The sequence below is a fragment of the Lagopus muta genome, chromosome 1 (genome assembly GCF_023343835.1).
Source record: "Lagopus muta isolate bLagMut1 chromosome 1, bLagMut1 primary, whole genome shotgun sequence".
Taxonomy (NCBI): domain Eukaryota; kingdom Metazoa; phylum Chordata; class Aves; order Galliformes; family Phasianidae; genus Lagopus; species Lagopus muta.
The window spans coordinates 64,428,718-64,456,676 of record NC_064433.1 but is presented as its reverse complement, the minus strand read 5'-3'; the positions used below and the strand labels follow the sequence as shown (position 1 = coordinate 64,456,676).

At 38.9% G+C, this 27,959-nt stretch overlaps 1 protein-coding gene across 1 annotated transcript; it reads right to left on the bottom strand.

Annotated features, from left to right (window-relative positions):
* Positions 1 to 69: 69 nt before the first annotated feature.
* LOC125690860 (solute carrier organic anion transporter family member 1C1-like) lies at positions 70 to 20,206 on the bottom strand. Its single transcript, XM_048939599.1, has 15 exons — positions 20,066 to 20,206; positions 16,570 to 16,724; positions 14,209 to 14,350; positions 13,990 to 14,122; positions 11,105 to 11,220; positions 10,153 to 10,299; positions 9,938 to 10,036; positions 9,128 to 9,373; positions 8,113 to 8,277; positions 7,353 to 7,548; positions 6,253 to 6,415; positions 5,120 to 5,304; positions 3,873 to 3,937; positions 1,869 to 1,986; positions 70 to 1,311 (listed from the first exon to the last, which is right to left on the bottom strand). Exons 2-15 carry the CDS (start codon positions 16,699 to 16,701, stop codon positions 1,095 to 1,097), a joined length of 2,124 nt encoding a protein of 707 aa, XP_048795556.1. The 5' UTR covers positions 16,702 to 16,724; positions 20,066 to 20,206; the 3' UTR covers positions 70 to 1,094.
* Between the last annotated feature and the right edge of the window lie 7,753 nt (positions 20,207 to 27,959).

Below are 27,959 nucleotides of genomic sequence, written 5' to 3'. Positions count from 1 at the left end.
CCACTGAACATTAAGAGTCTGTTTTAAAGTATCATCCAGAGAACTGAATCACTGCTGTGACACGGTACGCAAGCATGCATCTTTTTATTTGAAGTAGTAACAATTGCCGAGCTCTGAGGGATGCAAATATAATGAACTCAAACCAAGAGACATACAAAAGTGATTTTGAAAAGAGGAGCTAAAGTCTTGGTCTGAAAAAAGTTTTAAGGTGCATGAGAATACAGCTGAATGTTTTGCCTACCAGTTGATGAACGTGTCCCAAAATGATAAAGCCTGAACATGGCAGAGACACCCTATGCAGTAGTCAGAGGTGTTCTGTTATTGTTTGAGTGTCCTCTGCTGGACGTATTGCTGCATAGCAATAAAGCCACGAACACGTGTTGAGTTTTGCTTAGAAAACAACAGAACTACAAAAACTCAAAATAGTTCCTATGTTTCATACTCAACTAAAAAAAAACAAAACAAAAAAGAAAAGCTTTTAATAAAATGCCACAACTTCTGTGATTTAAAAAAATAATTATTTACTCTATGGCATAATTTTTTTTCTGCTGAACTAAGAGAAAAATGCTTATTGGAAAAATACTGCTGTTGTCAGTTTTGCAGTGGCAAAGGGTTGCAATGACTCACTTAGATAAGGAAGAATTTTGCTCAAGGGCCTTGTTTTTCTTTTGAATTCCAATTGAACTTGATGAAATCAGAATGCTGTTGTAGACTGCTGCTTGCCATTCCAGCACCACTCCACGCATCTGCACGTGGAGTCAACCCCACGTTTGGTGGGACCCTGGGATGTGGCTGTTCTGTGAGCACTCATCTTTCACCCCATTCAAAAACTGTTGACTAGCTCTACTGAGAACACCACGGGAGACTTTTCATTACCTTTTGAGAACTTGGTTTGGTGCAAGTAATTTATTTGGTCTGTTACTTGTAGCCAAGTACACGTGAGGTCATACCTCACTGTAAGATTTCCTTTTTGTTGACCGTAGGTTTACTATTCCTTTGCCTTTCTGAACTTTCTAAGCTATTAGTTAGTTATTCATGACATAATTAAAGTTGTTTTTGAAAGAAGCTGTCCTGATTTATGTTACGCTGGCGTTCTAAGTATGTGATTCCTTTTCTGCCTCAGAAGAACTTGCCAAATGTTCACTGTTTTTGCAGTTATCTTCTTTATTCATAGGAACATCTTCCATTCCTCCATTTTCTGCAAGCTTGGCATTCTTATTTTGAAAGTTTCTCTTTATCAATATAAAGAAAAGGATCGCAAACAAGTAGGAAGAAGCTCTCAACACCGCTGACAAACCAAGGTACAAATATCTGTCAGATAGAGAATAAAAGGCAGTGTCTTTTCTTCAAGTCAAAGAAAATCACTTTTAAAGACTTTCAAGGCTCACAGAGGTATAAAAATCAGATAGAAGCTCAGGGGAAGGCAATTCTGAAACTCACTCTTTGTGAATGGTATCACAGGGTAGACATTTTGACAACTATAATCGTCTGTTAAAGAATTTAGAGATTTTTATTTGCTTATGAACGTTGTTACAGAGGTAATTTGTTTACCTTCCCTTTCACTGGTAAATCATGCAACCCTTGTTTTTTTTTAATTTGACTCAAAGGATATTAGAACTGATATTCCATTCTAAAAAGTTTCTGTCATTTATATTGAAGGGTTTTTGCACAATGTAAAAACTGAGTGAAGAGCCAAGAATTTGATTTTTTATCTTAAAATTTCTCAATTTCAGGAATTCTGGGATGACCAAAATCTGAGTTGAGACCATTATGTTTGATCAGTGGCCTCATATATTACAATATGACAAATCAAGGAGGGTCTGTATAGACAAAATGCTTGGGACTTCTGGTGCTATACTTTGCCTTACCTGAATGCATTGGAGTCGTATAGCCTGCAAGCCCCTCGCTGCCCACATCTCGTGCTTGCCCATTTCAAGCATGTTTTGTCAATCAGTGCCCCAAAATAAACTGGTGCAGGGATCCCAGCTGCAAGGAAATAAGCAAAAATGTCTCAAGATACCACAGGAAAAGACATTTTTTAAAGTTAGCATTATATTTTCTTAGAAGCAAATCATTTGCTGCAATAGCAGCAGTATGTGAGTTGGACTTTGAGGACCTTCCCTATGTCAGAATAACTGTAAGCTGGGACACCCTCTTTGTGCCATAGGGTTTGTCAGCCTAGGGAATGTGGTCTGATGGTGGAGATTTGGCTGGGCTTCTAGCACGCATGCTGCTTCTTCCATCATAATTGTTTCTTGAGCGTGGCATCCACTGCATACTAAGATGATGCAGAAGAGAGCTGGACTGCAGCACTGAACAGATGCAGAGGTCACATTTCCACATACAGCTTAAATCAACTGTGCTGGCTTTTCCTCTCTGTCAGATAGCAGCTGATAGTGCCTTCCATCTGGAGGGGCAGCACCAGGTATACATGACTAGAGGTACTGAATATGCTTTTCAAAAATGTTTATGAGTGTAGAACAACCAAAATCCTGGCATGACTTGGACAGATACGAGCTTATGCTTTATTGGAAAAGATGGCAGACACAAGACAGAATCTTACCCTTTCTGAATCAAAGGTGAGTGTTCAGATAAATGCAGGTTTCAGTGTAGATAGGACCATGTTTCACATTACTTTTGCTTCTACGTGGGTTTCTTGCATTCTTACATAGGAAATTATTTTGTAGGAACAGGTATGTTCTCAGCCTGTTGTACCCTAGGTTTCTTGTGACAGTGTGAACTCAATAAGTTGCCTATAAAGGCCTGTAAATTATGATCATTAAGCTGTGGCCAAGGTATGACGGGAGAAATGCTGTTCTGGGGATGTTCCTTAGAGAATGAAGAGGGGAATATGCCAGATTTGATCTCCAAGTCACTGAAGAGAAATGTTGGCTTTCATGAATCAGTGACTACAGCTCTTCACCTTCATACAGTAGAAGGAGCACACTCTCTCAAATGGGTGGAAAAAAAAAAAAAAGCTTTATAGAAAGGGGGAGGTTCTTTTCTTGTGATGTTTTTCTTTCCTCATGGCCAGAAAAGCTTCCAGAATCCCATTGGCTTTGCTAGTCCTGAGTGATGGAGAAATTCTTCCCAAACAGCGTTTGACAAGGAAAATAAAAAAGGACAAAATGTATGTACACCTTACTGTCTCCAAGATCTCATCACAATCAGGACTAGAGACTACAGCCCAAATTTGTAAGTTGCTGTCAATTTTTTAGGCATCAAAGCAAATCCACGTAGTTCGATTCTTCACAACACATTTTTCTATACTTACGAAAAACTCTTCCTATTGTGTCGATAAAGAGAATGAAAGAAAACACAGAGATGCTTTCTTGCACATCTAGGCACCTTAATCAACAGTCTCATTAACAACCTCAAGTAAAAAAGGAAAAAGAGAAGAGCGTTGCCTTGTGCTTATAGGGAAATGAAATTTAATCATCTCAGGAAAGCAAAGTTTCAAGGTGGAGAAAACAATCTGCTATGAGCAGAGTTGTATTAGTGTTGAATGAAGAGCATTTCTTTTTGATCTTGCATCACTGTGTCTCAGTTAGCCAGCAGGCAAATGATAAATTCGAGACTTTACAGAATTATTTAGAAATCCAAGACAGTATTTTAATTTTGCTCAGAAACTCTGCCTGTTTTGAAAAGCCAGGCTCCCAAAATGCAACATCATTTAATCAACAAGTCAGAGCTTTTCAAAATTGCATTAGCTGACTTCTCAGTGAACTCTACACTGTATTTTGGATCTCCAGAAACAACCCAGGATTTTCAGGTATTTCAAGTATACGTCTGGTTTATGGATGGTTGTTACATTCTTGTCATTTAAAGCCAAGCAAGCAGGTACCTTTGTTAGTCAGAAGCATGTTTCTTACCTAGCATTCTCATAACAAGAGTGTGCAGACCAACTGCAAGAGATTTCAACTCTGGCTGAACACATCTGAAAGAGAGATGAATGAGTAAGAAGGATTTGCCTATCAAGTGTTTAGACACATCTATTGCTGTTAATTTCACCCAACTAAACACTAAGAAAATGACATAAAACTAAGCTTTGGAAGGAGAGTGCTTCCTATGTCTATGGAAGTCTATGTCTTCCTATGTCTGCTGAAAAGGTACAAAGTATGAAAGTATGTGGTATGAAAATGGGGAATTAATCTATTGTTTTCTATCACATATCTCCTGGGAAGTCCATTCACTAAGTATAGTTAAGTAAGAATTTTTAAAGGAATAGTCATGGTCTAAACTAGTGTTAATGAAATAGATTTCTAAACTGCCTTGGTTCCCTGGCATACATGTTCTTTACCTGATGGGAGATATCATATTTTCCTAGGACAAAAATTTTGCAAGCAGCAGCATTAAGGCAGCACCTTTTTATACACAAATGACAGCACATCCTGAACTATGCAATGCCCATCTGTCTCATGGAGAACCACATTTCAAACATCCAGACTGTTCACTGATCTTATTATATATCCAGTCTCTAATATCTCCTTACAAATATTAATATATTCAGAAAAATGTTTCACAGAGGTGAATTCACTTTCTGTTTTCCATGCTCATTAAGGATGACATAATGGCCTTAGGACTTCCACTAAATTTGCCACTGATTGAAAATTCTTTTTAGGTTACTGAAAAGTATATTCTAATTTGTATACTTTGTTCTGAAGCACACCCTGGTGTGCCTGCACCTGGTATACTTCAACAGACATGAGCATCTGAGCCTCAAACTGAACCATCAGAGGTTCTGAATACCCTAACATCTGAAGAGCCCAATATGTCAGATGACTCCACATCCAGAAATCCTGACAAATGCATGCTATTTTAAATCCACATGGACAAAATATCCAGGCAGGGAAAGAGGATGTGTCCTGGAAAGCTAGTAATAAGAAAAAACATTATGTAGTATTTGGAAGCGACGCACTAGAACCAACTTATTGGCAGCGGCCAAGTAAGGTTTGATATTAACAGCTGCAGATATAAGCAGAATGACAAAACACATTAGATAAATCATGTTATACTGCAAGAGAGTTGCCTTCTCTCAAAGAAAAGAGAAAAAATATATATATATGACTTTGATCACCTCACTATAAAGCCTGAGCTATCATTACACAGTTTAACTTACCTGTACATAATCAAATATGCTGGAGTGCCTCCCAGTGCATAGCAAAAGCCACTTATGACTTGTATTACTGTATAATAAATAAACATCATTGAACAACTATCACTTTTTGGACATTGCCCCAAGGTGACAGAGCTATTTCCTGACCATGAACTGCTGGTTTCAAGACAGCTGCAGTTATGGAAGACCTGGAAGACACAAAACAGATTAGGTAGGACATTTTTCAGGCAATGAAGAATCCTGCCTTCAGACAGAGTCTGAAGCCTATTTTCTTGTTTGCTTCTCCTTGAGGCAGTGGGCAGCAGCTTCTTTACTACAAACTGCGCTCAGATTAGGAAGGGATATTCTAGTATGCTTCCAGCATTGCACACAACATCAAGTTTTGGAAGATGTATGGAATATCTGCAGAACTTCTGAACCTGTCTTTATGTCTCTGGAGGGCTGCTAGAGGGGAAAAGCGAGGTTCGGGGGGTGTGCCTTTTGTTGCTAGTTATCTTTGCCTGTTAATGGCTTTTTCTGTGGAAGGCACCTGGATCCCAGGTCCCCCTCTTCTAAAGCTGATCCACAAGCTGATCCACCAAAGTTACCTAAAAGCAGCAGCTTGTCAAGATGCAGCTTATGCAGACTGCCTGAGAGCAGCAGCAGGTGTACAGATAGCATAAAAGCAATATCTTTTATAGGACTTGAAGGCAAGAGGATCCACTAATATAAGGGGAACTGCAGGCCATGAACCTCAACCTCTACAGAGAAAGACTTTTATGCTGGACCACAGTCTCAGTCTCATAGACCCTTAGACATGCCTACTAAACTGCTATCACTTTAAGGATGTGCATCATGGAGGATGCTATGATATGTTAGCACCCTTCAACTATTGACTAAAAACTTCAGAGCAACCAAATCGTGGTTTATAAAAGGCAGACCACAAATAAACTTCAGAAAGCAGGTAAACATTTTGAACTGTTATTTTCCCCCTCTTACATTCAATCCACAAAATTCTGTAGCCAGATGGCATAAATACCTTAGTGGCAGTTCCCCAGTAACTTTGTTTTCTATTAAACACATTATACTACTGAAACCCCCGATGCAAATGGAAAGCAAGCTATTAAAAAGCTACAGAAACTTGAGCATGCTCTTACCGTGTTCTTCCCATGTCCCTCTGAAATCGTGCATCCAGCTGTACATGCTGAAACATATGTCAGCCCATTGCTTCCACACACAGGATCCCACACATTGGTGGCACATTTGCAGCCAGAATTGCAGTCAGAAAATATGGCGTTTTCATGATATGGAATGGGTTTGCTTAGGAGTTGAGACAAGAGTAAGAACTTTTAATTCAGCACTGAGATCAGTGTGGTCCCTTCTGTGTGACAGTGTCTTTGTTCTCATAAGACCAGGGCTTACATTTCAATATTTGAACGTCTAAAATATTGATCTTTCTGCTTCACATTTCATTTCACTCATGCTGATATTAAAATGACCGCTAGATTATTAATAACGCTAGGACAAAATTTGCTACTACTGATTTTAACTCCCAGGCATATAAAGAAAAGAAAAAACTGAAACTGTTTGAGAGGTCAGCTGTACCTAGAGACTTATCAGGTACTTCTTCAGCTGTTGGCAAAAATGCACCCATAGAAACTAGACTTCTGGGAGCATATGCCAATCCAAATGCAAGTGTTTTTCTGGGTGCCTTGGAAAGCCACCTCCTAATGCACAGCTCCTGTTCTGGTATCTTTGTTTGCTCAGGGAACTAACAATAGCTTTTAACTTTTGAATATTTGTTCTGTCTTGACAGGAGAGGACGTCTCCGATAGGGATTGAAGCTTCATTTTGTTTAAGAGCAGGCTGAGAGTCTGATGTGCTGCAGCCTTTCTAAATCCATGCAGGATGTGCTACCAACATATAATGTGCACATTCTTCATCTTTTTACTGGGTCTGAATAAACTTTGCAAGAAAATTATTTCTGATGTAGAGATGGCACAGCGTGAAACACAAGCATCACTCCCACAGCAGCCAAAATTCCTGCATTAGTGATGATGTGATTTTGATAATGTGATTCTGATTGAACTTTTACCAGTGCTGCTGCTGATCAGCAGAACTATGACAATGACGCTTGGTATTTTTTGCTCCCTCTAAGCATTGCAAAAGCATGCTTGTCTTTTAGATCTCATGTCCTTGTACAGTATTTGAACTGTTGCTGCCATAAAGAAAAACCTTCTCTTCATTTTATACTCACCCATCATATGATGCTGTAATTCCTGCTACCACCTGGTTCTCACAGCCAACAAAAAAGTGCAAGAGAGTGAAGGAATAGGCAATAAAAGACATGGTAAATGCAAACTTGGTTGCTCCAATGATGCCCATTTTATACTTTTTCATTATTAATCCTCCCAGGAAAATTCCAATTCCAACAGGTGGTAAAGATGTCAATCCTGAAAGAGATTATTGAAGAGGAATAAAATAAAAAAGAGGTTAAAATAAGTTAGTCACACTGGGTTTAAGAGTCAAACTCCATTCTTTAGTTGATGTCCCTGGCAGTGGTATGTTGTATGACTGTAGATGGCTTTCCACCCAACCTAATTTTTGGGTTGCATATACTATTTTGAAGTCTGTTCTCAAAACAGACTGTATGTTTGGCTAGCAAGCTGACAGTGATTTGTCCTCTCTTCAAGCAAGGTATCCCTCAATCAGATGTTAGAGAATTTAAAACTCCCCTGACCCCATTAATTGCATATTCTGAGTACCCTTCCTAGAATATAATGCTATTAATACTATATGATATAAATATCATAATGTAGTATTGTAATCATAATTAAACATAAACATAAATAATAGAATATAATTATTTATTCTGTCCCCACAGACACTAAAACTAGCTTATATGCTGCTTTCATATAATTGAGTTCAGGAAAGAAAGAAAAGTTCCCAGAAAAAGATGCCAGAACTTCTCCCAGTTCAACCATTATAAACTAAATTGTCATTGCAGTGTAACTCACCTATTAGAAAGTTAGATTTAGATGCAGATTGTCCATACTGCTGTTCCATGTACTTTGGCTTGTAAGTCAAGAAGCCGATAAAGCTAGTGAATTGTAACAGTGAGCAACACAAAAATGTAACGTACATTCGATTAGTCAATAATTTTTTCAGAGAGGTATAGAAATCTGAAAGAAAGAGATAAATGAGTTGGCTTTAAAGCTATGTAAAATTATTACAGGTGAGTAATCCATGAAATTTAGGGCAAAATCCTTCTTTTAACTGTCCAAGGGCAAATTATACTGATCTTCATTTGCTAGTGAGTACCTGAAAGCAAAACCAGGCTATTGGAAAACTCTAGATGTTAAGGTAGGAGGAGAGAACTTTAACAGAAGAGTGAATTGCAGGTTAAGGCCTGAGTTCTGTGCACGTGAAGACGAAAGGGCTCCATGCAGCAAAGGCTACTTTCAGCTTACAAGTTTCAAGGCTAAGTGACTGGTGCTTTTGTAGGGAAGCACATCTTCCATTGGGATCTGAACTTAGGAGGAATCTTTGGTGATAGAAAGCATCTCTTCCCTTCACCTTTCCTCCCCTTTCCTAGTATAAGGTCTGCACAATCAGAATTCAAGCCTGCTGTGTTTTCCTCAGGCAGCAATGATCTTCAGAATCTTTACAAGCTCTGTGGTGACCGGAAAAATGATTTGGTTTTCCAGAATGTAAAAGGAAACTTCTAATATTTTCTTTAGGTCTTGATTCAGAAATGATGTTTCCTCTACTCCAATTCCTATTGCAGAATTTCTGAAGTAGGTGCCATACAGGTAATCATAAATGCCCCACAGTCTTGAAGAAGCTCTTTGACTTCTCATAATACTTATTGGATAACTCCTTTCCTGGGGACAGCTAACTCATTTACTCATTTAATTGTACGTAAGTGTATGTTTACTCATGTAAGTGTAGGGGAGGTAAAATATTCTGCAGAAGTATCACATTTTTACTGTAATTTGCTTTCCATAATTACCTGACACACAAAACACTTGCCTTTCAGCATTGTTGACCACTTTATCGGCTTAGATTTCGCAGGAGGAATTGTCTTCCTCGTGGCTTCCATATTTTCCAGGAGACCAGGTGAAGTTTTGTCCTTATTGGCTTTCACAGGCTTTTCCAGACTCTTTGGCAGGAAGCAAAATGGAATAGCGGCTAGGAAACTGATCACTCCACCTATTAAAAAACCAAGCCACCATGCACCCACCCAGCGAGAGTCTTGTGGAGTGATAGCAATTTTTCCTATAATCAAATGAAACAGAACCGAGTTAATTGAGAAGATGAAACTTTCCACACTTAATTTGCTAAAATACCTGTATTTGTACAGTGGTTGAATTTCAGCAATAACGATGAACACCAAATAAGAGAACTTTTATGCAGTGAAGGCATCAAAACTCATATCCTCTGCTGTGGGGGGGGGATCATCCAGTTGGAAATATGTGATTTTAAGGTCCCTTCCAATCCAAGTCAGTCTATGATTTTATGATCAACAAAAACTGTAAAATTAATGTGCTAGCAGAATCTTCTCATTAAGATTGCAACTTAACTTAGAAAAAATTCTTTAGTCTCTCAGCATTCTTGTTACTAAATTCTAAGATTAAACACGTATTTTAATCCTTAAAACCTACAAGGTTCTAAAATGTTCCTTGTCTAATTCAGCCTTCACCCCCAAAAGCTTCTAGTAATTTAATAAAATTATAACAAAGTACAAAATACAATTAATAAAAATGATATAATTAAGGTAAATTAAATAGAATTAAGCTAATACAATTAGTATTTAACTTTCACTTTGCCTATTTTGCTTACCTAAATCCACAAATCCAACATCCACGTAGAGTCTGGCCCATAAGGAGCCTAGCAGGAAACCAAACATTGGGCCGAACATGCCTATTGTGTGCAAACATGCTGAAAATATAATGAAGCAGATGATAGTACATTTTAATGGGTGAATGTTTTCTCCTGCAGAGGATAATCAACCTCTTATATTAAGAATCTCCCCGTTTATTTTATGTTGACGTTACCTACGTATACAGGAACATTCTCTTCTTTAGCAAAATCATCAAGATAAGAGATGCCCAGTGGTGTTATTGGAGTCTCACCAATTCCACGTAACATGTTTCCCAGTAAGATATATATCCACATATATGATGATGGTTCTTTCTCACAGGCTGTAGATAATGAGATGTTAGATTTTCATTATAGAATAGTTTAAGGGGAAATATAGTGACAAATCACAGGAAGTTCAGCACATGGTTATACATTAGTATTTAAGGTTTGAACAGCATTCTCCTTAAAGAAGATCAATGAGAGGCTGTCAACCTCCTTACATCTTTTAATAATCTTTATAAATCACGTTCCTCCACCTTCACAGTATTTGATTCCTAAAGGTACAGGTAAGTATCACCTGTCAGAAAAAAAAAGTCCATGTGGAAAAAAAAAAAAGGCAGACTGATATTATCATTAGTATGTTATCTGGAAGATAAAATAAAAAGTTTGAGATGGTTGGTGTGTACAGTTTAACTCTCTCTTTACCCATTTCCCATGCAAAGCAACTCGTATAACATCTGTATTCCATGTTGTAAGTAAGATCAGAGAAATCTCAACTTACTTCCAGTTGACTCTGTACAACTTCTCTTTCTCTCTTGCCATCTCTTCCTCCAAACCTGAGTAACTGAAACCCTTCAGAAATCTCTTTGCAAACAGACTCAGCATCTCTTTCAGAGTTAGGGTCATTTTATAGAAAATTGGAATGTGAACATAGGAAAACTCTGATCTGGGTCCTAGTATTTTCTGGATGTTTCTTCTCCAGACAAAATGCACAAAGTGCACTGAAGTATTTGTAATGTTCTCAGGAAGGTAGAGATTGAAGTTAGAAACCTAACTGCGCATCTTGCACTGGACAATTATTTACTCCACATTTAACCAAAGCAAAAACTAACTCCTATATTTATATTTACACGTACAGTTCCTTACCAGACTGGGAGGTGTCCAAAAAGGTTTTATTCAAATCTTGATGTGGAGAGCAGGGGTTTATGCTTGAGGTGGAGTTGGCTGAAGATCTTGTGTCTGATGCTGTTTCATACTTATAACTGAAAACATTTAACAGTAGCTTTAGAAGCAAGGCTCAGTATAGAAATGCTAGTACAGTAGGCAAGGAATCGCTTGAATGCTATTTCCTTAAAGGTATTTTTGTTTATGTATCAAAGCAAAATGCTACTGAAGGAGTAAGAAGAAAGTTTACTTAAGTATATTTTAAAAATATGCAATAAATACAATTACATTATATTTTTGTAATAAATTGTTGTAATAAAAATATGTAATATCAGAAGGGAACAGCAAATAAAATACTCATCTGGAAGATTTAACATTTTAAGCTGGAAATTACTTCTGAAAGTAATTCAGTCAGGACCGAACATTTAGGGTCTGGTCCAAGTTAGATCCCTATGCTGACCATATTATCAGGGAGAAAAAGAACAATCTCTGGAGTCCAAATCTCCCTTTCTATCTTGGATAAAAATTTCTGTGAGGATAGGGAAGAAGCAAGGAAGGCAGATATCAGCCTTGCTGAGGAGCATGTGCAATGAGCTTCTGCGGAACAACACAGTAAAGCACATAGTCTGCTTCTAGGAACTAGGCTGGCTCTATTTGATTAGGAAGGCTTATTTTTCATGTTGAAACAAAGAGTATTCATCATAGGAAAAAGTGCAGAATAGTTTCCTCAGAAAAGTTCAGGCTGTGATCCATGAGACACTTTATGAGTTTCCCAGTGCAGATAAGCTAATTGCTCAGCTTCACTTAAGCAGTGGAAAATACAAGTCTGATGCTAGTGCAAGATCTACCATCATTAAAATATATATTATTTAAGTTCCTCTGAACCTAGAGAAGATGAAGAGACATTAGTTTTAGCAGACATGAACATGGACATGCAAGGATGCAACAAGAAAGGCCCGCTAGGAATTAAATCTGGTGAGGGAGGTCAAGGAATACAGGAAGGACTTCTTTAATTGTATCACAAGCAAAAGGAAGACTAGGGAAAATGTGGGCCCACTGCTAAATGAGATGGGTGCACTGATAATGGGAGACACTGAGAAGATGGAGTTACTGAATGCCTTGCCTTTTTTGCATCAGTCTTTACTGGTAAGGCTGCCCCTCAGAAATCCCAGACTTTGGAATTAGGAGAGTCTGATGAAAGGAAGACTTCCCCCTTGCTCAAGGAGGATCTGGTCAGAGATCCTCTAGTGAACTTAATGCACACAAATCCATGGGACCCAATGGTGTACCTATGAGTACTGAGGGAGCTGACAGATGTGACTGCCAAACTGCTCTCTATCATCTATGAAATGTCATGGAGAATGGGAGAGGTGCTTGAGCACTGGAGGAAATCCAGTGTCACTCCAGTCTTCAGAAAGGTCAAGAAGGAGGAGCAAGGAAACCACTGGCCAGTCAATCTCTGTCCCTGAGGAAGTGACATAAAAGCTTATTCTGAAATTCATCTGTGAGCACATGGAAGAAAAGGAAATTATCAAAAGGAGACAGCATGCATGATTGATCAGGTAGCCATGAGTGGTTGGGCAGTATATGTTGTCTACATTGACTTCAGAAAAGCTTTTGTCACCCTCAGCTTCCTTGTAATGAAGCTTAAGAAGAGTAGACAGTGAGGTAGCCTGAGGACTGGCCAACAGTCAGGGCTCAGAGAGTTGTGATCAGTGGTGCAGCATTTAGTTGGAGGCCTGTAATTAGTGATGTTATATAGGAGTTGGTACTGGGTGTGGCCCTGTTCATTATCTTCATCAGTGACCTAGATGAAGATACAGAGCCCACTCTCAGCAAGTTTGCTGATGGTATGGAGCGGGGAAGAATGGCTGACACACCTGAAGGCTGTGTTGCCATTCAGGAAGATCTGGACAGGCTGGAGGGCTGAGTGAAGAGGAACCTGGTTAGGTTCAACGAGGATGTGTAGGGTCCTACACCTTGGAAGGAATAACATATGCATCAGTACAGGTTAGGGGCTGACCTGCTGGAGAAGAGCTCTGTAAAGAAAGTGCGTCCTGCACGACAGTAGGTTAATCATGAGCCAGCACTGCACCCTTGTGGTCAAGAAGACCTGTGGTATCCTGGGATGCATTAAAAAGAGCGTCAAGGCAGGTAATTTTCCACCTATACTCTGCCTTGGTGAGGCCAGGTGAGGAGAACTGTGTCCAGTTCTGGGAAACTCATTTCAAAAAAGATAGGGAATCTTTAGAGAGAGTCCAGTGGAGGGCTACAAAAATGATGAGGGGCCTGGAGCTTCTTCCTTCTGAGGAAGGGCTGAGAAACCTGAGACTGTTCAGACTGGAGAACACTAAGAGAGCATCTTGTCAACACTAAATGGTGAGTGTGAAGAGGATGGGACCATGCTCTTTTTGTTGGTGCCGATTGGCAGAACAAGGCACAAGCCAGAAGACAGAAGGTTCAATCTGAACAAGAGGAAAAACTTCTTAACTTTAAGGCGACAGAGCACTGAAACAGGCTGTCCAGAGAGGCTGTCGAGTCTCCTTCTCTGGAGATATTCAGAACCAGCCCAGACACCTTCCTGTGCAACCTGCTCAAAAGGATCTGCTTCAGCAGGAGATTGGACTAAATGATCTCCCTTGCAAGAGGTCCCTTGCAAGACCTATGACTCTGTGATTCTGTGATTTGGAACAGAAAATGAGCCAGGACCATTTCTATGAGCACCAGGACATCTGCTGGCTCTGAAGCTGAAAGCTGCTTCTGTAAGGAGAGCGCAATCTGTTTCACAAATACACCATCTTACACAAGTCTCTAGTTCCCTCAAGTCCAATGCTATGTTACTCTAATCAGTCTTGATCTGTACTTACTATCCCATGAAGAAATGAGGCATTGCTGTTAAAACACTTCCCAAAGCCATAATAAAGCATCCAACAGCAATTACTTTGGGCCTATGAAGTTTAGCTCCAAAGTAGCTTACAAATGCAATCACCAGCAAATTACCTGGAAAATAATGAACAAAATTAATACTAGATGCCTTGTCTCATATTTCTCTGAACAGTTTTCTGCATATTGTGGAGTAATATTACCCATCTCGAAGCTTCCATCGATGAAACCAACAGTAGAGGATGGAAGGTCAAATCTTCGTTCAATTTGTGTGATGGAACTTTTCATAATTGTACCAGACAAAGCTTTACTGAAGTAGCTGAATGATAAAGCAGCAAGAAACACCTGAGGGAAGATTGAGATAGAAAATTGGAGGTAGAGGCAAGGGAAGATGTCACATAGAAATCAAAATATTTTTGAAACTATGTGGAGCAATCATCATGGTGTGTGCTTGTTACTCAAATTACACTGACAACACTGCGTTTGAATTTTCTGTACTCTGGTTATGAGAGTGGTGCCATTGATTTTTGCTCACCACTCAGTTTTTCCCTGCTGGAAAGGGCTGATGCTAGGTGTTGCACTTAAAGCTCCCACTTGCTTTACACTGAATGTAAATTCAGGGTTGCAATAGCCATCTTAGTGACCAGAAAGCCTGATCTGACCTGTGTTGTAAGCCAGAGGTGGCCCAAAGCAGAAATCCTGAGGGCTGTAGAATTTAAATTTGGCAGTTAAAAAACTGGGGACTGCTTGCCTTGCTGACATCCTGTGGTTACAGCTGAGGCCCATGTTGGGCAGTAAAAATAGTGAGATTTCTAGATGTTGCGGAAATGTAGATTTTGTCGCATATGCACATCGTCAAGACAGATTTAATGAAATTAATCTCACCTACAATTAATCTCAGCTCCAATTGTTTTCTGTTTGGGTCTCATGACACTTATTTTATGCCAGTTCATAACTGTTTCTAACTCAAACATATAGGTAGCCATGAAACCAAAATAAAGTCTTTGCACAAGATTCTGTGACGTCTCTGGAAACAGCACAGGCTGATTTGTTCATCACTGTCTAAAATGTATTGAGATGTGTGCATTTTGTCTGTGTCACTTGTATATCAAATATCTGACAACAAAAAGCTTGACATTCTTTTTAATTTTTATAGTTGCTTCCACTAACACACATTTTGTCTTTTGCAAATTAAAATGTATTTGATAAGAAGTTAAACTAAGTTTGTTTAAAGATTGTCCAACTATTTCAACATAATCTAAAAACAAATAGACTTACTGCTCAGTGGGTAAAAGTTCCAATACAACACAAGTAAAGTAAACAAAAGTAAATATAGGCTTAGACTTTGCAGTTCTATCCAATGTAAGAAATGCAGTCAATGACATGTTTGAAAATAGGTGTATTTATTGTCTTTTGGTCTAGGAATGAAGATAAAATCTCACAAGCACAGACTTTGTCCTGGTGTTTTAGATCTCCTGAGCTCAACTGGAAAAAGAAAAAGGTCTGCAAGAATCACCTTTTTTGCCTTGCACTGAAAGCAGTGCTCTCCTGGATGTTTTGGCTAAAATCACGAACTGCTGATAAGCATGAACACACAAACAATGACCTAGATATTAAAAGTTTGAAAGTGCAGTCCCCATGTAAGCATAAAATGTTTGACAAGAAGAAGAGGTTGAAGAACAGTTTGTCTTGTACCACCAAAAGGTTGTGTTCACTGAAGGCTAATTGCCATAAAGTCATTCACAGGAACATACAGACATAGATCCACAGGCTTGCAGCATTGCCTGTGCATATAATAGTGAAGTCTGTCCTGTGAGTCTTCCAGAGAGCTCAGATTCTATATCTGTGGTGTATATGGGTGGTATCTCTGAGTCAGATAAAATAAAAAATATAAGAAACTTCACCTGATACTCTGTCCAAATCACTCCAGATGTATAAAAAGCTTGCAACTGCCTATTTTTTTTTCATTAATCTTTCATTTTACAGAACTTTTTATAGAGATGAATGTGTTATAGCTCCACAGAGTCTGCAGAATTTAATCCGAGATAAAGCTGGCTGAAGAACTAGTCAAAGTATAAATCTAAACACATTGGTATCACAAGAAAACTTGCCCAGGTAATATTCACACCTCAGCCAGAAGCAATAAATACTAAAGGCTTTAATATGAAAGCAAAATTCTCTTTGGTTCACTGGCTCTGTTTAACCTATTCTTCCTGCGCACTCCGTTTTGGCCCTAAAAATGAGTGTTGACAGCAAGCTCCAGACATCAGTGTATAATAACCACCAATTTTAGGATGCCTCATGTCCTCCATTTGAGACTGCTACCTCTGTTCAGTAACAAAAATGAGGACCTAACTGTGAATAACTTGAGAGTAAACATGTTAGGTCTGCACTTATTTTTGTTAGGACAGAGATAAGATCCAGCCCTCCCCTGTGCTCCTGGTGTGTATTCAGATCCAGAAGTGATACTGGGAAAAAGGAGGTACTCCATAATGTCAGACCTTGAACAGCATTCCTTAACATACAACAGTGGCAATTTATAGTGATATTAGTAAGCACCAAACCTTCAAGCCTGTGCAACAGGAGGCCTTCTTTTTGACTGCTAGATTTTCACTTGTTTCATTGTCCAAAAGCTGGGAAGGTTCTGCTTCCTGGCTTGAGTCATTGACATTGCTGGATTCAGTTTCTGCTGTCATGGTTGACTTCTCTGCTGAGTGATCTGAACCCAAGAGAAAATGATAACAGATATAAAAATACACATGCCAAAATAGAGTTGTCTGAGAATATCTCCAATGAAACAGTAGTCATGGGAAAGCACTGAGATGATGAAACTGAATTTTCCATTGGAAATATTTTGGTTTAATGGCTTAGGTAATTGATTTCTGAATTATTTTGTTTGGATATCTTATATTTTTTTTTTTAGATGAAATATTTCTTCACACAGCCCTCACCAACATGGGGGTTTTCTATGTCTAAAGTGACTTTTAATACTAAAATAACTATTTCTGCGAAGGAATAAGAGAAAAAGTAAACTAGAGGGGTCAGTATGACATCAGTACCAAAACACGGGGAGTACCAGGGAAGCTCTGCACTGTAGGCCATGTTGCTTAAGACTTAATCTGCATTTTGGGAAGTCTTGTGTAATAACACTCTGACATTCTACCAGCCCTTTTGCACCAATTTGCTGGCAACAATTTCTGGCAACAAATAATTGGTTACTTTATCCATCTGACCTCGTTTAGGGAGTTTGTATGTTTTTACTTCTTGCAACACTATACAGGGTCTCCTTAGTCCCCTTCTTTCTGCAGGGTTCTAGCTATATTCACTGATGCTTCAAATCCTTTGCAAATCAGGAATTCAGGAGAACTGCACCAGTTCCACTGGGAAGAGCACACCTTATACTCAAAGAGGACAAATTATTTTCTCCTGTGAATTATTATGTTTTGTTTAATGTTGAAAGATTTGTTGCACAATTAAGTTGAATTTGGTTTTATTGCAATGAATACTACATACTTCACTATTCTCTCTCCTCTTTTTTTTTTTCTTTTTTCTTTTTTTTTTTTTTTTTAATATTTGAGAGTTGTAAGCAAATAGAGAATGCTTCAGTGAAATGCTATAAGGGAGCTCTACATATCGATTTGCAAAATTATTTAAAGAAGGAAAGCACTTGCCCGTTTGTGCATCTCCAACCACAAACAGAAAAGATTTCTGAAGAAAGATCCAGATGACACTGAAGAGCCTCGTGGGAAAAAAGGAAATGCTTGAAAGAGAGCCTTCTTCAGATCTGCAGATTTTGACACTCAGAGGAGAGAAGAGTAATGGCAATAATGACCCCAAATCATAGCTGACTGGATCTGATTTATTTCACCTTTCACAGTACCCTCCTCATTTCAGAAAAGAGTGAGAATGATAGAGAGGGAAGGAAACTCATACAAAGAGAGGTTTTCTATGGTTGAATGGAGCTGAAAAAAAGTTGGATGAACTTTTTCGGTGCTGGAAAATGTCCATCTGCATTTGCAAGTTGCTCTGCTACAGTCTGCACAGCAGAGCAAAACTTTCCAGAGCATTTAAAGGGTAGGTGTTTTTCTAATGTTTAATGATGAAGAATATTTCCTTCCATTTAAATGGAGCAGGGTTAAGATGTAAGGAAATTTAAAACAAGTACACACAAAGAGTTTTCTTCGCTTAAGTTTATGAGCATATCCTTTAGGTACTAACGCTGACATAAACAATACCTTTCCTTTCCCACTGCATCCCACACTCCTGACTCGTGCAAATACCTCTGCTTCTATGGCTGTGCTGTAAGTCTGGGTCAGAACACAGATCCACAAATAAACCTCAAAACTTACCCTGCTCCTTGGCTCCTCAGAAAGATAGGATCAAGAAGCAGAGGAAAGGGTCTCCTCATGCCTGCACAGCTACCAGCAGAAATGACTGTGAAATAAAATTCTTAGTGCTTGAGGTGTAGGCAAATACTTATGAGCACCTTGTCCTCTGAAATGTAGCTGTTTCTGTGTAATGTGAAGATATTAGCTTCTCTCTCTCATAAAGACAAGCAAAGGACTACAGTAAGATGCTGGAAAAAATCATTGATGGTAACAGGCTATGGAAGTAGGATTTTTTAGAGAGATTGAAGGTTCAACATAATTTAGAATCTGTATATGAAGAGAGAAGGACTGAAGATGGAGAAACATGAGGGTAGAAATATGAGATAAAATAGAGAAAAGACAAAGGCAACTAGATATCTAGAAATGTAACTGAGTATATCCAGACATTATCAGCCCATTCTGGTACATGTTTCAGTGAGAGGTTATGAAGGAATGGGAATGGAGGACAGACTGAAGTAAAAGCAGTAAATATCAAAGGGAGGGTTAAAAATGTAGAGGTAAATAGTTTAAAAAAAGGCAACCACATGTAAATGTTAGAGTATTAGGCAATATCAAGTATGATAAAGAAAAGAAAAATAAAATTCAGCTTCTGGTTTCAAAAGCTGCCTGATGCACACAGAAAAGTACGAAGACAGCTCGGTGATGGTTGCTAGTTCCTCTAGAGATCCAGGGAAGGTCTCTCAGGCAAGAACAAGGATGACCAGCTCCCATCAGTGGAGAATGGCTCATCACTACTTTGCAAAGATACTACTGGAAAAGGTGCTGCTTTTGCTGGAGAAGAGCGGGAGCATGGGAAGGAAGTAAAAAGATGGCACAGTTTGTGCTGGAGAAATGTCAGAGTGAGCTGTGTGCAAAAATCAGCAGTTGGAGATGCTGGCAACATCTCCTGCTGTCCTCAGTTGACCTTGACCTACATGGAAAGAGTAGGGCTGGGAAAACGCCATGCCACAAGAAGATAAGAAAAAAAACATACGTAAAAGATTAAATTTGTTATTGATATCAACATAAATTAGCTGTTGAGCCTAACAGTTTCAAGTATTGATGAAGTTCGTGTTCTAGATTTACCTAGTGCTCTTTTTTCCCCCCCCCCATCTTTAATTAATAAAGGAGCTGGTTACAAGCAGAGGATAAGTATGAAGCCTTCAGCATCAAATATATTCATTCAGTTATACGACTTCTCTAAAACTATTAAACTTCACTTGCACAAGCCATTCTGCTGTAGTACTAGCTTGAGACTTTGCATTTGCAGAAGGGAAAGATCAGTCAAACAATATTAAAAATAATACAATCAAGATTTCATCAAATAGCTTATGGAAGTATATTGATTTACACTAGCTGCAGTGCTAATCCAATCACCTTGTTGATTCATAAAACATTACAGTTTCATAATAATACCTTCCAAGTCAAGGTAATACGACAAATGAACATCATAGTGGCATGCAGGCCTAAAGCTGCTTGCATTGTTCACGATATATGAGGTTTACTTTTCAGAAAGACACATAGAAACTCTAACATCATCACTAAAAATGTTAATATTTACAACATGAATGTTAGCAGTGTAGTTGTTCAAAGGAAACAGAGACAGAACCACACAGGTAATGTTCATTAGCTACAAACACTAAAGGACATTTTGAGGTTAAACAAACAAAAAGAATATTAAAGCGGTTCCTACCTAGGTGCTGTATCCACAACAAGAGAAGTTATACTACCACACAAATGCTCAAAAGCAAGAATATTCTCTCCTTAAGCAGGGCTGTGTTGGTACTTGGTAGAGGAATCATTAACTTCTAACACAAACTATGGTCTAAGCAGTTTTAATCTTGTCTCCTCCCAGTTCTGCCCTCTGTTAAAGGTCCCAAAATACATGTTTATCTACAGTGGTCAAAAATTAATTGGGAAGAAAATGTGCAAGTGTGTTCTATTTGTGCACCCTTTTGTGAAATACCTGGTTTCCCAAGCTTATTCAGTTCATAAATTCAAGTCATTCATGCCTCCCTGATGTTTAAAAATGGGGCATCCTGACTTCAGAGGTGTTCCTGATTACTAATAGCTAAAATGTATTTGAATAAGATGTTTTATTTCCCTAGTCTGTGGCTGATGTCCATTCATCTAAGACTGATAGAGCCAGCCAAGGACATACAGAAGGAGAAAATATCATGAATTAGGTGTATTGAACAAACTGGGTGTTCAAGAAACAGTAGTGCTTTGAAGAATGTTCAGATTTACATCTTCAGTGCTACTGACAACACAGGCAAAGCCAACCTGAAAGTGTACTGGAGCTATGTGTACTTTGGATCAGCCCTTTGCCTGCTTACAGCTCTAGTTCAAGGAATCCCGTACCGGGTTCCTGAAAGTATTTTATTTGATCATGCTGTTATTTGTGGATTGCAATTTATCCCTAAGAGTAATTATAGTTAAAAGAGAAGTCCACTTTACAGCATATGAACAATGACTACTGTCCGCCTAGACATTACACCAAAACGTGCCGTTCCTTGCAGCTTTTGTACTCTGCACTGCCATGACAATAATCTCGCCCGTTCTTTTACTCGCCACGGACAACTGTAGACTACTTAATAATGCTGACCTTTGGATAGCCTTCAGTACTGTTATCAGAGTTATACTGCACTGCTCTTTGCTTTTATTTCTGACACTTGGTTACAGTTTCCTTTCCATTTCTAGAATAAGAGACAACAATATTAAGGAAATGGTAGTCTAAGCTGGAATGTCATAAATTATATATTTAGAAAACTCAAAAGGCAGACTTACACTTAACTAAGAACACTAAAATTAATGAGTCTTAATTGTCGTCTTTATCAAAGTTTGAGATGCTTTCAAAAAAAATTTCGTCTTAGAAAAATGTCTTAAAGTACAATTTAGATTGGAACAAAACTCTGGAGCTCACCTGCTTCAATTCTCTGGGCTAAAAGTAGGAATAACTTCAAAGCTTTGTAAGATTGGTCAGGTCTTGTCAAGTCAAGATTTGGATGGATGTTCCATAGCATGCCTTGGCACCTGGTTCAATGTCTGATCTCCCTCATCTGTATATATGTATGTATATGTATACATAATCAAAATCTCCTTTGTTGCAACTTATGTCTGTTGCCTCTCACCTTATTGTGCAAGAGAGACTTTGGAATTGTTTTCTGCATGAGCTCCTATTGGGTAGCTAAAGAAAGTAATCAAATGCATCATCCAAACCCTTGACTCAGTTTGCCAATATCTTTCTTGTTTTGGATAGACTCAAATAAAATACAATATTCCAAATGCAGCTCAACAAATGATGAACAGGCAGAAATAATCACTTTTTCAGTATTTTGTATCTTTTGTAGCCACAACCTAATATGCAGTTAGTCCTGTAGGCTCAAATGTGCACTGCTGTCTCATTTTTAACTCACTATCCACTAGGACACAAAGGTTCTTTTCTGCAAAGCTTCTTTTTGTCTAGTTGACTTGTATATTCCCAGTATACTCCCTTGTGTAGCTTCTTCCTATCCAATCGCTGTTCTGTCGCCACTCCACTGTTTGCCTATCAGTGGCTTCAAGGATAACTTGGTCCATAATCTTCCATAAATCTCCCTTGGTATTTTATGGATTTCTTTTAATTGTAGCCAAATGCCACATCCATACATCTCTTAAATACCACTAGGGATGGTGACTCCACCACTTCCCTTGTGCAACCTGATGTAATGCCTGACCATCTTCTCCATGAAGAAATTCTTTCTGATATCCAGTCTAAACTTTCCCTGGCACAACCTGAGGCCATTTCCTATGTCCTACCACTTCTCACCTAAGTGAAAAGACTGACACCCTCCACACTGCAGCCTCCTTTCAAGTAGTTGTATAGAGAGATGAGGTCTTCCCTCAGCTACTATTCTCCAGATTGAACAACTCCAGTTCCCTCAGTCACTCATCACGTCTTTTCCCAGTCCTTCTGTCAGTTTCCTTGACCCAGAATCTTTCTATTAGTAAGTGACACAAAATGGAGGCCAGTACTTGAGGTGTAGTCTCACCACTGCCCAGTACACATACTGCCATTGTCCTGCTGGCCACACCATTTCTGATGCAGTCAAGGAAGCCTTTGGTCTTTTTGGTTATGCTGCTCGATCATGCTCTGTGCTGTCATCCAGCATTCCCAGATCCTTGTCTGACAGGCAACTTTCTAGCCTCTCTTGTCCAACTCTACACTGCTGCATGGAGTTGTTATGACCAGAGTGCAGCACCCAACATTTAGCCTCATTGAATGCCGTGTGATTGAACCCAGCCCTTTGATCCAGTCTTCCAACCTTCAAGCAGATCAGCATTCTCACCTGACTTGGTGTCATCTGCAAACTTACTGAAAGTGCACTTGATCCACCAATCAGCATGGAGAACACCACTTTTGACCAGCCACTAATCATATTTAACTCCATTTATGTATAGCAGGATTGACTTTTTCTATTCACAATGCAGGCATCTTGGCCCTGCTCTATTGATTTTCATTAAAAGACCTATGGCAACTGCTGTATGGCACATAAAAACAAACAGCTGTTTCCTCATCTTTCCTTGGTACTGTGTCACAAGCCCTGTTGTTATGCTCTGACCATGTCAAGATAAGTACTCTCTCTTGTTTCATGGTATTTTTCAATGGAGTCTTCTGTTTCCCTGGTTTTATTTTCAGACTGCCTTCAAATGTATTAACAGATCCACTCAAGTGTTTTTTTTTGGTTGGTTTTTCTTTTTTTTTGCCTTTTCATCCTAAAAATATTAAAAAGAAAACACTGAGTTAAATGCATTGTTGATTAAAATACCAGAATTGGAAATGGTAAAGTATTGAATTTGGATCCAAGACTACGGCCTCACACCTGAAAAAAGCATCTCATCCTCTTTCTTTCTTTTTTTTTCATCCAAGCCCTCCCATACAATGCTCACATGTAATAATTGGATTGTGATAGCAAAAAACCCTTAATAAGAACACACCAAGATATCAGTAATCACTGATTACTCTCCAGAATAGAAGCAATCCATACAGAAGCCATGCTAAACATCACCTTTACAGCAGGAGCTGGTTGCAGTCTCCTCCAGGCAGAGGATGGCAGCAGACTCCCAGCAGAAGTAGCTGCTAAGCCAACCATTTGAGGCATGAGCTGACAGTAGCTGGGAGCAGTCAGCCAAGCAGGGGCCAACTGCAGCAGGTAACTCAATTAGAGGGCTTTTTAATCTTGGGGCACTAATCACTTAATAAAGAAAATCACTGGATTTTGAATTTTAACTCTTACTTAACCAACTAGGAGAGAGCGTAGCTCAGCAAATACTAAGCTGCTACAGAATTCCTGAGAATGTGAAGACCTTTATAATAGCAAAAAGAGTTTCTGGAGTTCCTGTTCCAGTGCATCTAGTTGCAGCTCATTGTTGTAAAGCTACCAAAAAATAAAAACATTCCATCAAACTGATTTGGTGTTATCAAAATCCATCTCCATTTCAGCTGTTGTCTGGGACTTGTTCCTTCTGCTATTCTGTGGAGCTTTTGCTTTCATAAGGACTCACAGATAATTTTGTCATTGATTCATATCATATACCTTTCTGGTGAAAAGTAGAACTGGTAGCTCTATTTTAACAGTACTGATCATTTTTCCACTTGAAAGAAATAGAATAGTCAGTCATGTTGATTGTGTATCTTCTCTTTGCAGTCAGTCTTCACCAGTATCTTGTTTGGGAGTTATCATAAACACAGAATTGAAAGTGTACAAGTCATTGGCAAGTGAGAGAACCTAGGCTTTTTTGGGAGCTAGTTCATGTATGTGTTGCACTATGGCAGCAATGGAAACATGAATTTGTAGGTGAGGTAAGACCCCCATAACTTTCATACAGTCTAGCATATTATCTGTGATACAAGGATTAGAAAGATTTTATGGCTCAAGAAATTTAAAATCTGGCATAATATATAAAATCTCTTCACTAAGCTGTTCATCTGGCTTGCTACTCTAGAGCAGTTGTTTCAGAATAGTCAGTTATTGATCTAATAACTGCAGATAACAGAAAATCCTGAAGACAGTTGTTCTAGTGAAAAAAAAAAAGTATCTCATTTCTAATCTAGTTCTCTACTATTTAATTTTCAGACACTGGAACATAGTCTACCATTATCTGCTAAATTAAAGAACCCTCTTATTAGAAATCTTCACACATGTAAAGGTAATTTAGACACAAAATGCATTTTCTCAACAGGCTATTAATCTCTTCTTCTATGTCAGATTCTTCCTGACTGCACAGCACCTTCACAGCTTTTTTTTCTGTACCAGTCCCTATTTCTCAGCTGCTCCTTTCACAAGTTTCAAATTCACAGGATCAAGAAGAGGGGTCTTTTTACCACCTGTATGTGATATCATTTCATTCAAATTCACTTTGCTCAACAGCCATGAGAAGAAGTTTACTGACCTGGTTACCATCACGCTGTGCTGATGTGCTCCGTTTACTCTAAATCCTCTTCACTCTTCAAAATTCAGTGAAGTGTCTTAATCTGTGATGTGCCATAGGTTAACACAACTCCTGGTGATGTTAACCACAAGTTGTTCAATGAGCAGTCTTAATCACCGTTGAAAGACCCCACCACTGAACTACTTTTATCATTTTCTTTTTAATGGCCACTGTGGATTTTATTTGTTCCAGAGATTTATTAGCACCAATGAGGAAGAATTTCTTCTGCAACGCTTGGTTAGAAATGACTCTATGTTACCAGAAGAAGGGATCAACCTGAGTCAGGCCTAACTCCTCTAGCCTAAAGGCTCATGCTTACTGGGGCTGCTCCAAGAGAGGGCAAGAGCTGGGAGCTGAGGGTAAGCCCCTCATCAGCTGTACTGTCAGCACCTGATTAGGGTGAGCTGCAAGTCACTGGTCACAGCCTCAGTTCAGTGACAATCAACTCCAGGCAAGGTGAGAAGTCAGCCCTAGGAAAATCCTGGAAAACCAGACAATAACTCAGGAAGAGCAAATAGGAGGGCAGAATACAGGCACATATCTGAAATGGCTCAGGACCAGTGCTTCTTATGAGAGGAAGATGTATTAATAATGTTTTTACATGATGTATAGCCCATAAGTGCTTCTTAACAAGGCAGTGAGTTGCACTCTGTCCTCGGAGATTGACAGCAGTGGTTAGGAAATCTAAGGAAATTATTTTAACAGTCTCACCCTTGGAAATGAAAGGTATTTTCTTTCTTGCAGTCTTTCAAGCATGTTTAATAGGGCTAATTGTAAAAAGTAATAATAACAAAATCCCTGAATTTGTTGACCTTTATGATACATTATCAGTCGTAGATTTAGTTTAAGGCAAGGAATTAGGTTGGAAGAATCTGTCAGGCTCAAATTAGTAATGAAACTATTTGTTCATCAATGATAAACAATCCAGAACCCGAATCTCTGATCAGACATCCATCCGTGTTTTCACTTAAATACCTGAAATACTGATGTAAAGTATCAGACTTGGAAATATTTCAAAGTGAAAATGGAGTATATCTGCTTGGTAACTTACGGTATGATTGTTACTGAAGAGTGAGAGAAAAAGAGTGCTCATTTTTAAACCATAAAAAAAATAAAAGCTGCTGAAGTAAATTACTTTATAGTACTCTTCTTCCTTTTATGTGTAAAGAAAGTGACTCACACAAGTAAAACCCATCCTTCAGAATCATCATCCACCAAATACAGGCTTACATACATAAACTTAACTCAATACATACATAATCATATACTCACATACATACTCATAACTCAAAATGTTTTGGCTTTTTTCCCATTTCTTTCTTAATTTCCCTTAGTTTCTTTTCTTTCTCTGCTCATATAATAGTATGGTTTCTCCCCTTTCCCTCGATTTTCTTTAAATTTCTGGAAATGTACTGATTTCTGTTTGGCACTAGGTTTCCTAAGTCTTGGACATCTGCTGAAGTTTGCATTGTCTGAGACTGCGCATAAACCAAGATTAAGTTTTAGTTACCTTGAGACCTGATGGTATGAAGTATCTCTTTTAATCCTGGATACTGATGCAGCTGGGTATTTTTGTTGTTTTTATAAAAGTATGTTATGAATAAGATCTGAGAGTAGGATGCCAATCGTAGTGATTCACCTTAGCCAGAATGCTTCAGATAGCCCCAAACTCTAAAAGCTTTTTCATTATTTTGTTTATTTGGTTCAGTACCCAGCCATGCAAGTCTAAGTGACCAGACACGGTCCTCCAGTGCCTCGTTGCCTGCAGCCACTGATGCTCATCTGGCTGGACACCTGAGAGTTCCTGTTTCAACTCTTCAGTATTCAGACTCACTGCCTAAAAGACTCACTCACATGGCAAACAGCAGGCTGCATCAGTCCTTCCTCTATCAACTGCATCGTATGAAGTGATGGGTTTAAATCCTTACCAACTGCTGAGACAGGTGCTTAAGCAACACTCCTCTTTTAAGTATACCTATCTGTGAAAAGATCAGATAGTTCCCTAATGGCACACTGTAAACCTGTATCATTAATAAAGCTCAGTAAGTCCTATTCTTCTGCCTCTGCCCCCTCTCACGCATCACACAGAAGACACTCAGCATTTACCTCTGGTCTGCAAACTCAGCAAGACAGCGTGGTACTTGCAGTCACTGCTGAGATGCAAGTCAATGCACTGCAAGATTGTTTTGCCAGTATTATGATGAAGGGTAAAACCTCTCTTTCATCACATGCACTAAAGTATTAATTGCTTTAACAGATGTAATCTGCAGTGGTGCTGTCATCGTCTTGTTCAGTGCAACCATTCTTGAGGTTTTGTTCCATACTAAGCAACCCTTCATTGTACTCCCCACCTTAAATTCATTTAATACCAAACGTTATCAAACTGCAAAATGTATGTACAAAAGAGTAGTATGACACAGCTTCAGCTAGCAAATTCAGAAAATTCAGATAGCAATAAATTAGAAAGGAAAGTCCCAGATCACTTTGTCTTTAAATTCATTTTATTCTTCTGAAGCTGTCTGGTCATAGCTTTTTAAAAAATTAATCATTTGTATCTCATATCAGGGTGTTATTACATTGCACAGAATGCATGGAATTATTCAGTCCACTGAGTACTAGCTAGAAACAAGAAACTGCTGGAGACTAAAGAAGCTTGATTTTGCAATTTCCTTCGGATAATACTCCTGTGGAACTGTCAACTGAAATGACAATGTTTCTTGCTGTTATTGCTGTGCTATAGCAGATTATACTTGAAAAGAAATTCCTAACCACAACATTTGATGGCCTAAATGCTGTGGATTGAATGCAGGTGATGCCCAGAGTCTGTAGCTGATTTGTCCTTCCAGCAAACCCCTGTCCTCCTGCTCCACACTGGAGACCCTGCAAGGGCGAGCTATGTGATGAAGAACCGATGCAGAATACCCCTGCATTTCGCAGGCTGCCAGGTCAGGCTATTAGTATGGCTGAAAGCTACATTTCAGCCACCCTTTGTACGCAGAAGCTAGAAAAGGGGCAGCAGCAGCTGCTGCAGCTTGGCAAGGAGGGATGGAACTCTCGGCAGCCACAAAACTTTCTTGTAGAAATCTGCATCTCCCCAGCCATAACAAGTACCCTCA